The sequence below is a fragment of the Ostrea edulis genome, chromosome 7 (assembly GCF_947568905.1).
Source record: "Ostrea edulis chromosome 7, xbOstEdul1.1, whole genome shotgun sequence".
Classification (NCBI taxonomy): domain Eukaryota; kingdom Metazoa; phylum Mollusca; class Bivalvia; order Ostreida; family Ostreidae; genus Ostrea; species Ostrea edulis.
Genome location: NC_079170.1, coordinates 79976158 through 79990706, shown reverse-complemented (window position 1 = coordinate 79990706; position 14549 = coordinate 79976158). Strand labels below are relative to the sequence as shown.

General features: G+C 35.1%; 2 protein-coding genes across 2 annotated transcripts in view; both read right to left on the bottom strand.

Moving 5' to 3' along the window:
• The window catches only part of LOC125654447 (N-acyl-phosphatidylethanolamine-hydrolyzing phospholipase D-like), a 142777-nt gene that overhangs the window by 94558 nt on the left and 33670 nt on the right, over positions 1-14549 (bottom strand). The gene's annotated exons all lie outside the window — the stretch shown is intronic.
• LOC125676656 (neuronal acetylcholine receptor subunit alpha-6-like) lies at positions 7351-14110 on the bottom strand. The gene is made up of 2 exons (XM_048914486.2): positions 13799-14110; positions 7351-8462 (listed from the first exon to the last, which is right to left on the bottom strand). The coding sequence occupies exons 1-2, from the start codon at positions 14108-14110 to the stop codon at positions 7575-7577; spliced, it is 1200 nt and encodes a 399-aa protein (XP_048770443.2). The 3' UTR covers positions 7351-7574.

The window sequence follows — 14549 nt, the reverse complement described above, 5'->3', positions numbered from 1 at the left end:
ATGGGAGCAAAATTTTCATCATGTGCGCCTGAATTACATTTTTTGTGTGGCAGGGTGATCTTTATATCTAATTGAATTTTTTACATATTTTTCAATACTAAGTTGTGCTATATTAATGGAATGAAATCTATTCACAACATTCTATTGGCCAGTTTGTTTGTAGGAATTCACTCACTCTAGCTAAAACCAGTTTAACCACTTTTTCTTCTATAAATAAGTTTCGTGGGCTATGTTCATCAGTGCGGGAAATTTGTTTTAAAACCTACGTCGCATGGTTATATTAAATTTGTTAAGAACTAAAGGCAATGGCAGATCTGAAATTAACAAATCACACCCACATTACACATGGAACAAAATATACAATTACATAAATTCATATTCGTATTTTCCTTTAAAGAAGTCAAAATATTCCAATGTACATGATCGACTTTATTACTTTACTTCAAAAAGTAACAAAATGTATAGTCCTTGATATAAAAAAAAAATGGCCATTTCATAGTAGAGAAATATACTGATAAAAAAAATAGTTCAACGTACATAATTATCAATCAGTTAATAATAAACATTTCAAATATATACCTTAAGGTATGGCACAACGTGCAGCTACATGTACATGTATAGGTCTACTCCCTCTAAAACAAATTCCCCGCACTGATGAAAATAGCCCGCGAAACTTATTTATAGAAGAAAAAGTGGTTAAACTGGTTTTAGCTAGAGTGAGTGAATTCCTAAAAACAATCTGGCCAATAGAATGTTGTGAATAGATTTCATTCAATTAATATAGCACAGCTTAGTATTGAAAAATATTTAGAAAATTCAATTAGATATAAAGATCACCCTGCCACATTTGGTATCAGATCATTCTTATAAATACATTATATCTGAGTCAAAGAAGTACATGGAGTGTGATTCTCTCAATACAATGATTCAATTTTGTAAAGCACAAACTTTCATGAAATCAAATTAATCACGGTATTATATATATGTATATATATTTCAAGTAACTGAAATATTTAGTATTTCATTTCATTTTTGTTTTATGTCTAATCGTTAATGAGTATTTTCTACACAATGCCAGTTTGCTAAGATCCCTCCTTTATTTTAAGAAAGGGGTCCTTGATTACTATCAAATCATAAGCTATAATGGTAGAATTATGGAACGTGTTACCTTAAAATACATGCATGTTTACAAACTATTTTCATTCAAATGATCTATTTTGCAAATACCAATTCATTCAATGGTACATCAGGCTTATTGATACATATGATTCTATAGCGAAAACCAAAAAGAAATGGAAACATTGCTGCATGGTACTTTGAGCTCCAAGTCAAATCATCAATATTTTGGGCCAGATGACTGTAGAAACTGTACCTACTTCTTTCGTGGGTAAGCGATACGATATCACTAGGAGCGATAACTCACTTGGTTTAAAAAATGTTCGAGGAAAGGTAAATTCGTGGGTAGGAGTAACCCATGAAATCCGCGAACATCAACCCCCACGAACAATGATGATTCCACAGTAGTTTTATCTCACGTCCACTTCCTGGGACAAAGTTGAGCACTTGTAAGTGGAACTTAGCATTGGTGTTTGGATCAACTTTCATTTGCGGAGATTTGTGTTCTGAATTTTTTTATTTGTTTTTTATTCTCTGTCTACATTTTGCACGCTTTTGTTTGTTGCATTCTTTTTTTATTCGTATCTTATCAGTAGCTAGCAATGTGTATGTATTTGTGCCTCTAGTAATATAATTGATTGATTGTATCTTGCTTAACGTCTCGCTCGAGATTTTTTCACTCATAGGGAGGCGTCACCAAGACCGGTGAAAGGCTTCCAATTTAGGCTTATGCTCGGTGCTTACGGTCATTGAGCAGTGAGGGTTCTTTAGCGTGCTACACCTACACAAACATGGACCCCTGGGCACACCAGAGACGGGAGACCTAGGAGGAGTACGCATCCCCTGTCGACCGGTCACACCCGCCGTGAGCCCTATATCCTGATCAGATAAACGGAGTTATCCGTAGTCAAAATCAGTGTACCAAGAACGGCCAAACAATCATTATGAATCACATCAGACAGCATTTGACCCAATGATAGGTTGTATTGACGAACTAGATCGTTATAACTACCATAGAATTTGCGAAATGCTGACTTCAATCGAGATAGTTGAAACCCCTGTACCATCAACTTGTTTGTCAGTAGCTTGCCTCGATTTAAAAACTGACTATACGCAGAACAAGCTCTTGCGTATCGAATCAGTTGAGAGATAAATCCGTTTACCTGATCACACTTTCACACTGGTAAGACATAGATTACATGACAGCAATATGACAAGTCGTATTCCATTTGATTTTAGTAGGTGCACAGTATACTGTATTAATCAATAAAATTTGCACAAAAATAAAATCCGAATCCAAAATATATATTTAGTGATATATTTATTTCAATTAAGACGTTACAATGTTTTGCGGATTTTATCCCAGCAAAAACTTTCATGACCTGCCTTAAAATATCCGTGTTTCGAGTTCATTGGGATATATCAAATCGATTGATTGATTGTATACTTTTTAATGTTCCCTCTCAAGAATTTTTTACTCATATGGAGACGTCACAATTGTGATGAAGGGCTGCAAACTTTAAGGCCTACACTCGGCGCTTACGGCTTACGTCCTTTGAGCAGGGAGGGATTTTAATAATGACACATCTGCTGTAACACGGGACCTCTGTTTTTACGGTCTCATCCGAAGGACCGCCCCATTCCGTCACCTCTTAGGACAAGCAAGGGGTACTGAGGACCTATTCTACCTATTCTATTTAAGTATCGAGTTGAAGACCACAAGAGATTTTTTTTTCTTTTGATGAAGAAACTATTACATAAATTCTGCCTCGAAAGTATGCAAAAAGCAGGTCACATAAGAAAAGAACGCAACATGTGCCCATGGGAATTCCAGCAAACTGTTGTAAGACCTTATGTGTATTTCCAAAGACTATTTACACTTTGTCAATGTGGATCCCCTTACTTTTTACATCGTAAGGACTTTTGTACAGTGTTGAAAAGTTGTGTCCTTTCATGTTGGGTTTTGAAAAGTGATTTGTGAATTCAAATTTACAAAAACTATTTCGAATTTGATCACCACTTATTGCATAAATTGCAATACGTAAGAATTTTCTCCTTAAGGAAGTTACATGTAGCTCCTGAGCTTTTGAGCACGACTGCGCATGATGCTACAATTAAGTATTTACTGGTTCAATATTGATTTCATAGGTGCAAACATATTACACATCTGTTACTGAACCCTATCCAGTTGCAGGGACTATATTTTGTGGCGGAAGGATTTATTAATCAAAAATTCTAAATCTGCGTAATATTACAGTTTCTGTTTCATCTCATATATCTTCTATTATATACTCCTATACCTGTATTTCAGTTTTCTAATTCATGATACAAGTAGTTGGAACTAGATCAAATGTAATTCATTGATTTGGTTGATATATTTTTCCAAAGAGAACGCCGATTCTTAGAAAAGTTTGAATTGATATACTCAAACTTTTGTATGAAAATTCGGTATTTTCGCCAATAATTTAAAAAGTTGGTCTCCAACTCCCACTTTTTTAAGTTCCAATTTAATTTTAAGACAAGACCTTGAAAATTATGTGAAATTTTAGAAATTGACATTACTCCTAATATGTCTGTTCAAACTTTCAAATTTGATATCATGATTTTTTTCCTTTATGAAGTGCAGAAAGGTCATTATTCCAATTACTTAAAGAAAATTATCTGTATTGTTAGAAGACATGATTATGAATCTATTTTATGTAATGATTGATTGTGTTGCTTACATCGTATTGACACCAACATACAATCAAGTTCAATTGAATAAATCTAAGTACAAAAATGTCATGTTTAGAACATTGTAGCTCAATAGCAAGCATTGTGATCCCAGTCTTTTTTTTTTCAATTTCCTAATTCTCCATCAACGTAAATATTAGTAATACGCTTCCCGAAAAATTGACATTACTCCAAATGTCAGATGCGAACCTCTTTAACAGTAGTTATTATTTTCGTAGGGAGTAATTAGAGGGACTTGGTAGAATATTTCTGGAATGTATCTCTGTAAAAAAAAAATTAAGTTTTGAAATCCATTATAACTACAGCAACTGAAATTCATTCGTACCATTCAATGAGATATTGAAACGTGATTTTGAAGAATTTTATCTTTTGAGGGGGAACTTAAATAGTATAAGTTGGATTACCACATGAGGAATTAAATATAGGTTCTTTTACAATTCAGTTAAAGTTCTAATGATGAGGCTTCAGTGAGCAATTGGACGTTTACTGAACATAGATTTCAACGGCAAACCAACAACTCAGTTTCACGACAAACGGGATAACTTCAGCTGCTTCATCGGCAATTTTTAACATTTATGATAAGGTGAAGATAACAAACAATGATCAATCTCATAACTCCTATAAGGAATACAAAATAGAGAGTTGGGCTAACGCCATGAGTCCAATATTTTGATCAGGTAAATGGAGTAATACGCAGTTAGAATCAGTGTGATAAGAACGGCCTAACAGTTGGTATGAAACACATTACACAGCATTTGGCTCAACGACAGGTTGAAGCACTATTTTATTATCAACGGTATCCCTCTCATTTGATTCCGTAAGCAACACCATTTTAGCATATTATCATTTTTTAACTAACGCAGGTTACGAATCTAATTTGCAAAATCAACATGCCACTAAGTTGAGTGCTGTCGTACGTGATACAAACCAATTTTAGACCGTTATTTCCATCATGATTTTAGTTATGGATTCATCCATTTACCTGATCAAGCTATAGGGGTAATAGCGAATATGTTCGGTCAACAGGGGATGCTTACTCCTTTCAGACAGTTCATCCCAGCTCTGGGCTTTCCAGGAGTTCGTGTATGCCTTTCTCTCATTTTTTTTTATATTGCTAACGGAATTTATGAGACTGATCACTGTTCGTTATCTTTGTCTTTCTAAAATTAGAATAGCAAATTGATATAGAATTTTTTCATCTAATGAACATTTCCAACGAATATATATTTTAAAGCATCCGATCCATAAAACTTCCATTTTCCCCCAATAATTAATTGTTACGTAATATAAAACTTGGTATCAAATGAAAGATAATTAACATACAGTGATTCACCAAAAGAATTTTCAAAATTGACGAGACACATACGAAATATCTGTTATAGAGATTAATATTAATCCCTATGAGAAAAACACATTTCTGACATATAAAGTCAATTAGTATATAATTTCCAAAGAAAGCTCATGGTGAAAAGATTCCTATTACTATGGTCTTTCAAAATATACGAAGAAAAGTAAAGGTTGTCATAAAAATTATGAAAATATTTAATTTTTTCTACATTTCTACAAGGGGAGATAACTGACAAAAAATCTAATTCGCTATAAATAGATGTGGCATCATCTACATTCTCTCTCTCTCTCTGTGTGTGTGTGTGTGTGTGTGTGTGTGTGTGTGTGTGTGTGTGTGATCTTTATCTCACTCAATAATCAGGCATTTTGTTTTCACAAAAGATTTAGCGCTACAGATGTTGACTTTTTGTGAAAATAAATGCTTTTATGGATCGGATACCTTAATTAGTACCCTTTTTTCCCTTTTGACATCCAATCTACAGAATTCTTCATATGTCTCTTCATTCATCGTATATATCTATCGAATTGTTTCAACACGCTAACAATGATACCAGAGGTAGAAAGTTTTGCGGCAACGTTTATATTAAAAATTCAAGGACTTAATATGAAACTTCAAGGAATGATAATACATTTCTAACACAATATCATTTTTCATATTCCAAATCATGTTTCACCATACGGTGCTAACATATATGTTAAATATACATGATTTAAAAATATATATCTTTTCGGTTGATAAACATTGGACTGATGTATTTCCCCCGTTGTAGTGTTCCTTTGTTAGATTCATCAACCAAAAGGTACACACAGACTCATTACAGTAAAACTCGAATATAGCGAACACGGATATAGCGAAATTACGTCTATAGCGAAGTGAAATAGATTTCCCCGGGAAATACTTTATACATTCTAAATAAAAATATTTATCTATAACGAACACAGATATAGCGAATTTGCGGATATAACGAAGTAAATTTATATTCCCCTTGAATGAACAATGAACGTAAACATCACCTTTTATAACTTCTTTTTTTTTTCATTTTAAACTCGTTGTGATTTCTAACAATCGCTTTTTATGAAATTTCTGTTTCTAAATCTTCAAAAGAGTTTGTTAATGCAAAACAATACTTACACATACATTTAGCATATATATTGTCGGTATTGTTTATTATTTTCGTTAACTAAATTTGAAGTTGAATTGAATTAATTTAATCGTACAATCGTTTATTTGTGTAAAACAACAAGTAAATGACAGCTGCGATAGACTGTTTGTATGTATTGCACATAATTTTGTCGACATTTTTCTTTCGACATGTTCTTGCGCGACTTAATAATCCCTCAAAATAAATTATCATCTATAAATCGGTGTGTGTATTTCTTGTATAAAAAAAACATTTCTTCTCCGAAATACATAAAATACACCTCTGGTGTGTCCAGGGGTCCGTTTTTGCCCAACTATCTATTTTGTATTGCTTATAGGAGTTATGAGATTGATGACTGTTCGTTATCTTCACCTTTTATAGGCTTAATTTCTCTTAGAGAAAATACAAATGCAAGTATATCGATTGCTGCTTTTTTATACAACTGATATACATGTAGAAAAAATCAGTTTTATAACGAATACGTTATATTTTGATTATGAATTCGCTATAAACGTATAGCAAATTACGCTTATAACGAATTTTTATAGAGTGTCCGCAGAAATTCACTTTATCCGAGTTTTACTAAATATAACATTTAATGAAATGCAAATGATAAAAATTACGCACATTGTATATGTTGAACATATGTGATTTTTAGAAAATCAATTTTTTCGGTTGATAAAGGTTGGACTGATACAATACACTTGTTTAAGTTTTCCCATTGCATCATTTGCTATATTCGTCAACTGATAGGCACAAAAAGATTCATTATTTAACATGTAAAACTTGTACGGTATTTTGATACACCAGATGCGCATTTCGACAAACAATGTCTCTTCAGTGATGTTCTACGGAAAGTTTTGAAATCCAAAATAACAATAAACTTGTAAGAGCTATTTTAGGGATAAACAGAGAGCCAAAAACTGGAGTCAAATTTGTCTAAGGATAAGAGCTATGTATAAATTTCTAAATTTCACCACAGCAATTAAATATACATCCGCATTTTCATATAACATATACAAATGATAAATAGTATATAGGGAAGCATTTCCGAACACTGGAACGTAAAGGACTATATGGTGTACAAAGACTCTTAAGCGAATTAAGATTCCTAAATCAAATGTTGGAAACCTTTTCTTCCAAAGTACGTTTAAACGTGCATAGGTGTAATGTCAGTATATCTAGACCCGTGGGATCTCTCAGCTATGAAGCAGTAAGGATACACCACCTCGGGTTTTAATGCATGGCGGAATATGTAAATAAGACGGCAGATATTACTATATCTGCGAGGAGCAAAACCCAAAAAGAATAAAAGTCTATGGCAGACGACACATCGATCCACTCTATGCTGGGTCCAATTTCTTTGATCTCGGTGTCCTTGCTTTCTGTCCCTGCGATGTCTATCGAATTTTTATTCAGACATCGCAGTCGACGCTCTATCCTCACCATACAACGGAATACCTTGCCTATTTCTCGATCCGACTTTCTGTGATGTAGTCGAAGTTGCAATGAGGTGATGAAAATGATAAGAGCACCGAAGAGTAGTTTTATGATCAGGTAAATACTCATATTGGATACACTTTCAGAGTTGACCGGAAGTTGTCCATTAACGATCGTAAGAAATACAACAAATGTCAGAAATATGGTCACGGCATAGCCCATTTTTTCTCCAGCGTCTGCGGGAATAATAAAGACCACGGGGCTGAGAATACCAAGAAAGGTTATTGGAAGGAATAAGTTTATGATGTAATAGAAAGGTTTTCGACGAAGATTAATAATGAATGTAATATCTGCTTCCGAGTATGACATGTCATACGTTGCATCTGTTGACGTCACTTCCCATACGCTATTCGGAACAAATTCATAAAACCCAACCATTTCTTCAGACACCGTCAGGTTGATTTCCGATCGACTATAACTCCATGTCTTGAACACTATATTACATGTCTGTCTATCAAACGGATAATAGGTAACATCTATATCGCACTTTGATTCAAACACCGCGTACGGATACCAACTAACAGTTCCATCAAAGTCAACAAAAACAAAGTAAAAATCCCCACCTAGCGGCTTAAAAGCCGTGAATCCATTCTTTAGAACCAAATCTGGCATCCAGAGGTCTTTCTACAACAGAAAAAATACGATTATCAGAAAATAATTCTTACTTAACGTTTATGAGTGCGTCGAATTAAAAGGTTTGAGGTCTAAATATACCAAGCGAATAGTAGACATTTCAAATCACACTGTACAACGGTCATTCATGGTCAGTGGTCTCTGTCTCCTAAATGTTTAAGTCTTTTCAGTCGTAAATGATCGACACTGAGAACGATTGGGCTTTACGCTAACGATAGATTAGTTTCCCCATACACCTCTTATTTGCTTGAGGTGTGAGCATTAAAAGTACATGCTCACAAAGCAGTATAGTGTGGCCTTAATTTTGACGGATACCTACAAACCATTGTAAATAACACGAATGTTCATATAAATGTGTCATTAAATAGATTCAAAAATTCCTAGTCGTAATTTTATGTCTAATTTACAAATACAAATTGCCGTAAGGTTGAATGCTGTCTGTCGTGTTTCGTACCAATACGGGACTTTCGAGATACGGATGCACTCCGACTTTTATCGTGCGTTGAACGTAATTGTAGGGCATGCCACTTCCGGATTACAATAACAACTAAGTAAACAAACATGGGATATTTCAATTGCTATCAATTTCCTGCATTTAAATGCTATCTTTGAAAGAAAGGAATCACTACAACCATATTATAGGAAAATACAATTGATTAAATTAGGCGATTCGGGGAATCTAGGGAATATCTTGAGGATATCGGTAAAACTTCACGCCTTGCATCCAATGATACGCGTCTAAATGCGCCTTTTCCCATCCATTTAATTTACACCCAGGTACTAAGCACCAATAATGACTTGGATCGTCATCGTGGGACTGCGCATATCTCTTTACAGACCGTCTGTTAGCAAAACACCATATGTATTGATGTCAGCGTTGCCCTACAATTGGTTATTATCACGTGACCGTGATGTATAAACGTCAAATACAATCGGTCGTTCCAGCATATTTCAAAAGTTCCGTGTTGTTAGGCCATCCCTCGCATACTTATTCTGGCTAGGGATAACTCCATTTATCTGATCAAGGTATAGGGCCCACGGACAGTGTGACCGATCGACAGAGGGTGATTACTCCTCCTAGGCACGTGATCCCACCTCTGGTATATCCAGGGGGTCCATGCTTGCCCAACTCTTTATTTTCCATTGGTTTTAGAAGTTATGAGATTGATCACTGTTCGCTATCTTCAACTTTCATCTTTGGGGCAAGGGGGGGGGGGGGGGGGCATGAATTGTAAATTTCAGGACTCCTTCCAGAGTTCCGTGTTTGCCATGTTCTTAATTTTCCACTTTATCAAAATATGCTCGGCCACTAGTCGTTATCTTCTACTCTGACGTCTCTAAGAACATTGCTACGGACTTATGGGTGTCCGTCATTTTCTTAAATCAAACTAAAATAGATCACTTCAATGTACAAAGTTTTGGTTTCAGAAAGGAAGAGCACTATGTGTGGCCCACGATCAAATTCTAGTTTGACTTTATACATCGTAGTTGTAAAATGCATAATAGTTTTGGTCCACATATGATACCCAAGTTTCTTGAAGTAAAAGTGCCTTAAAAAGCATGTTTTCAATCACTTTTCCGGAAGTTGGAAAAAATATATTAACCTTTGACGTCATGATTTAGTATATAAATTAGTGTTGGAGGAAAATCAGTTTCCTGATTATTTCGACAGGGAAATAAATGGAATTCATTCTTTCAGTTTAATCGGTCGTAGTGAGTTAGAGGTTAAGGGATCTTTGATCCCATCGTTCCGTCAAACCTGACTTTGTAAGGCGTTTAACACGGTTAGTGACTGTTCCTTCAGCAAGTGCCCGATGTCGCTTATTTTCGGTTCCCGGTGATTTAACGCTTTAACCAAAACGCTAAATACCAATAATATTGGCTTTGTTTCTGGCCCTCATAAATTGGTTGCGGCCATAATTTTGATTCCATACACACATTTCAGAAATGTTCCACATTTTGTGTTATGTGATGGTAAGAAGCAAGTAAACATTACGAGCGAATTCGTGATTTCCGTATTGAGATGCATTTTTGCACGCCGGTATGGGTTTTCGGACCGATGATTGATAAACCGACTATTGTGACGTCATCCCTCACGCACAGTGCAGAACCGTCATTCGTATCACAAAGTGAAGATTCGGTTTAATTATTTCTAGGAATATGATAGCAATAACATATATGAATTGAACTATAGTGACAGAAACAAAGATCATTGGGAAGACCATAGATTGTGATAAATTGGTGATACCGTGTGTTTGAAAACCCTCGAAATCGTAATGGTTGAATAAACGACCGTTTGCAACACGAGCTCTAATGTTAACATATGTGAGAAAAAAAATTAGTCAAAATTAGTTATGAAATGTGACGTACTATCAACGAGTGACTTTGGGCACTTTGTGAAGATCTTCGGTGACTATGACGAGGCAGGACAAATCGTGGTCAAAAGACTTGTTTGTCAAGACCTAAATCGTGACAACTCATTGTTTTTTATGTGTAGTGCTTTTAAGATTTAAAATTAAAATCAGGCATGAAAAATGACCACCAAATAATTCAAATGTTTCATTGTTTTATTAACTACCAGGGTCCTACAGATGCTTTATATCATGAGTCTGAAAAATATCACGCCAACTTCTTTCACGATTAATATGTCCTAATAGAGATGTCATGAAGCCTGGTGTTGTCAGAGAGCGGTCCATATACGTGTAAATATTCATATTTAAGATGTATAAGGATACACGTGAATATTGATACACATGCATATGGGTACACAAGAAAAATCTTGACCTTCTTCCTGTTTACGACCCGTTGTGATGATGACAGTTTTAGCTATGCTGTTTTAGTTAGTGCAACTAGGAAAGCATGGGTACTTCAACAGGAGCTGTATAATACTGCATACATGTATATTAGTAAGGACAGATGATCAATGTCGTATATTTGATTTTATGATCATAAAATATTAAATTCCTGATTATATTGTCATTTAAACTCATTGATATGAAAACATTTTAAATTAGTAATTAATTAATCCGTAGTCACAATTTAATGATTTGCAAATACAATTTATAGGCCTAATGGTCATCACAAGCACATTAGACAAACGTAAATAGTTCCTGATGAAATTAGAGTTTTAAATATGCCGCTATACAAACACCGAGGGTCTAAAACTACACTAAGCAATAGCCTACATGTTGTTTAAAAATCATTTCAAATCACCCATTAATTGACAGTGTGATTGTATTTTAAATAATTAAGATGATTGTTTGGCATGACACTTTTTGAAGAATTTTTTCCCGCATATTGTTAATGAGTTGCCCCTACTGGACTTATAAACCATGGTTTAGATGACCTTGATTAATGATAGTTGAGTGTATGTTTGACGTACCATTTAGAAAACCACAGTCTTCTGGTTACCAAAAGAACACAGACAGACAGACAGACAGATAGATAGATAGATAGACAGACAGACAGACAGACAGACAGACAGACTGATAGATAGACAGACAGACAGACAGACAGACAGACAGACAGATAGACAGACAGACAGACAGACAGACAGACAGACAGACAGATAGATAGATAGATAGATAGATAGATAGATAGATAGATAGATAGATAGATAGATAGATAGACAGACAGACAGACAGACAGACAGATAGATTGATTGATTGATTGATTGATTGATAGATAGACAGACAGACAGACAGACAGACAGACAGACAGACAGATAGACAGACAGACAGACAGACAGACAGATAGATAGATAGATAGATAGATAGATAGATGGGATGATGGGATGGGATGGGGTGGGGTGTGTGGGTGGGTGGATGGATGGATGGATGGGTGGACGGACGGACGGACGGACAGACAGATACAGGCATAGAAAGAGATCTTGTGACACAGGAGCCATGGTTTGTGCAAACTTCACTGCACTGAAACATCGTTCAACTTTTTAGTTTATTTATTGGGATATATCTCTGGACTTGATGCATATAAATGCCTGTATAGGGGCCAGAGATTATGCTATCTTCGAGTCCAGAAAATAATTAAGAATGAATCCATTTATCTACCTGACAACATACACATACACAAAGTTCAATGGTAGAGCACCTAGCAGATATCAGAATTAACTTCAAGGGGCCCCATGTCTAAATCTCCGTCTGGTCGATTACATTTTCTTCTTTCCCATTACAGAAAAAAATGAGCAGACAAAAATAACTATTTTTAGCTTAAGCTAATCATTTTCAATTCATAATAAATCATTTTCTAAATTAGCTATTTGTAGTTACTAGTACGATTACAAATTATTAACTTGAAATTTACAAACTATTTACGTTGTATTTAAAACTGATGGCCTAATCATTTTAACCCAATTAGGCCTAGAGGATTATGTGAACAAAATCTCTGAAAATCTAGTTTATGTACAATCGAACATCTAAAGAATAGCTACACTGATTGTAAATTCAAAATAAGGACAATTCTGTCGAGAAGCTGTGTGCATGTGTGCATTACAATACTGTAGATTCCTAAATATAAGCGAAAAATTTATTATCGGGTAATTTTGCGAGAAGCATCACTTGCGAAATAAAATTATTCGCTTCTAGTTTTCTGTTGCAAAGCTATATATGAACTTTCGAACTCTTAATTAACAGACTATACGCGAATTTATGTCCACGCGATTTTACATATACGAGTCATTTCGCCATGTTTTAAAGTACTCGTGTAAAATAAGGATTGCACAGTATTCGTCCCGAAAACTTTATCAAACACTGCTTCAGTTAGGAATAAATGAAAATATCAAGGTTTGACTCCATTTCCATCACAGACTGTTGTATAGAGCTTCATTACATTGCAATGCTTTCTCGGTGTTTCAGTTCTTGAAACTGAATTGTTGACAAATAAGATCAAAAATAGTAGATTATATCAGATAAACGGAGTTTGACAGAAACGTTGGAGAGTGTATGTATTTAGCATCACTCTCCTAATGGTAGCGCCATCAACATATATTATATTATGTAAATAGAGGAATATAAAGCCAAGATTTAAGAAGGAGTGCAGACGTGTAAATGACCAAAACGATAAGCATTATGGTATAAATCGTAGAGCGCATACAAAACCTCTGTAAAGTTGCAATCCCAAAGACCGTGGATTTATTCTAGAAGAGAATTTAGCAGAAAGTCAATAGATTTTTGAAACAGTGTATTATCTAAATTTCCGGGTTGTCTTCTAATAAGAAATAACAAAGCCTCTAAATATAAAGCCTTTGTTTCTAAATTGAGAGAGAAAGAGAGAGAGAGAGAGAGAGAGAGAGAGAGAGAGAGAGAGATTACTTGGTTAAACTGCATCCAGTAGATCCCTGTTGTCGTTGAGTCCCACGTTATCATCTCGTCCTTCCATTTAACATACAGGTACCCGGTGGTGATCATCTTTTGGTCCACATCGCTTACGTCATTAATGGCGGATATCCACAAACTGACTTCCATGTTTAAACTCTGTCCCTGTTCCCAGATCGGGCGGATTTTACTGGAATAATTATCGAGGAGCGCGCTAGACAAGGCTGCATATTCCTCTATGGTGTACGAGAGGTGAGTACATTTCACCACCCAGACAAACGTGGATAAAATCAGAAATAAGGTATGCATTTCAGTTTCACTTTCAAAGACTGACAGTAAGAACTGACCCACGGTGCTCTTTCCTCCTGTGATTTTTCTTCTTAAACACCGAGAAATTAACACATTTAATCCACCTTAAATAGGAATGTACTTTTGAGATTTTTATGTAGGGACGTGACCTTTATATTTCTTTTTAATATCTATTATTTTAGAATACTCTTCTGGGCACCTAGAAGCTTCGGGGATGATCGGGGGACAAAAACAACACAGCCTTGGTTTTTGAATGTAATTATTTTATCGGTGCAAATGAACTGGGGTTATCAAGAGGTCATTCTTCGTTTCACATTGGCATTATACTATGGTTGTTTATCTAAGTTCAGGGTATGTACCTATTTTGACTGGAGGCACATTGTCCCCATTATAAACATAATCATTATGTATGTGTTTTGTATCAATTATACATTTACAT

Bases quoted from the DNA above. Each gene is read 5' to 3' on its own strand.
- LOC125676656 (XM_048914486.2), bottom strand. From the start codon at position 14,110: ATGCATACCTTATTTCTGATTTTATCCACGTTTGTCTGGGTGGTGAAA. The intron at 8,463-13,798 runs GTAATCTCTCTC...TTTCTGTTGTAG, and splicing joins ACTGGATGCAGTTTAACCAA to AAAGACCTCTGGATGCCAGA.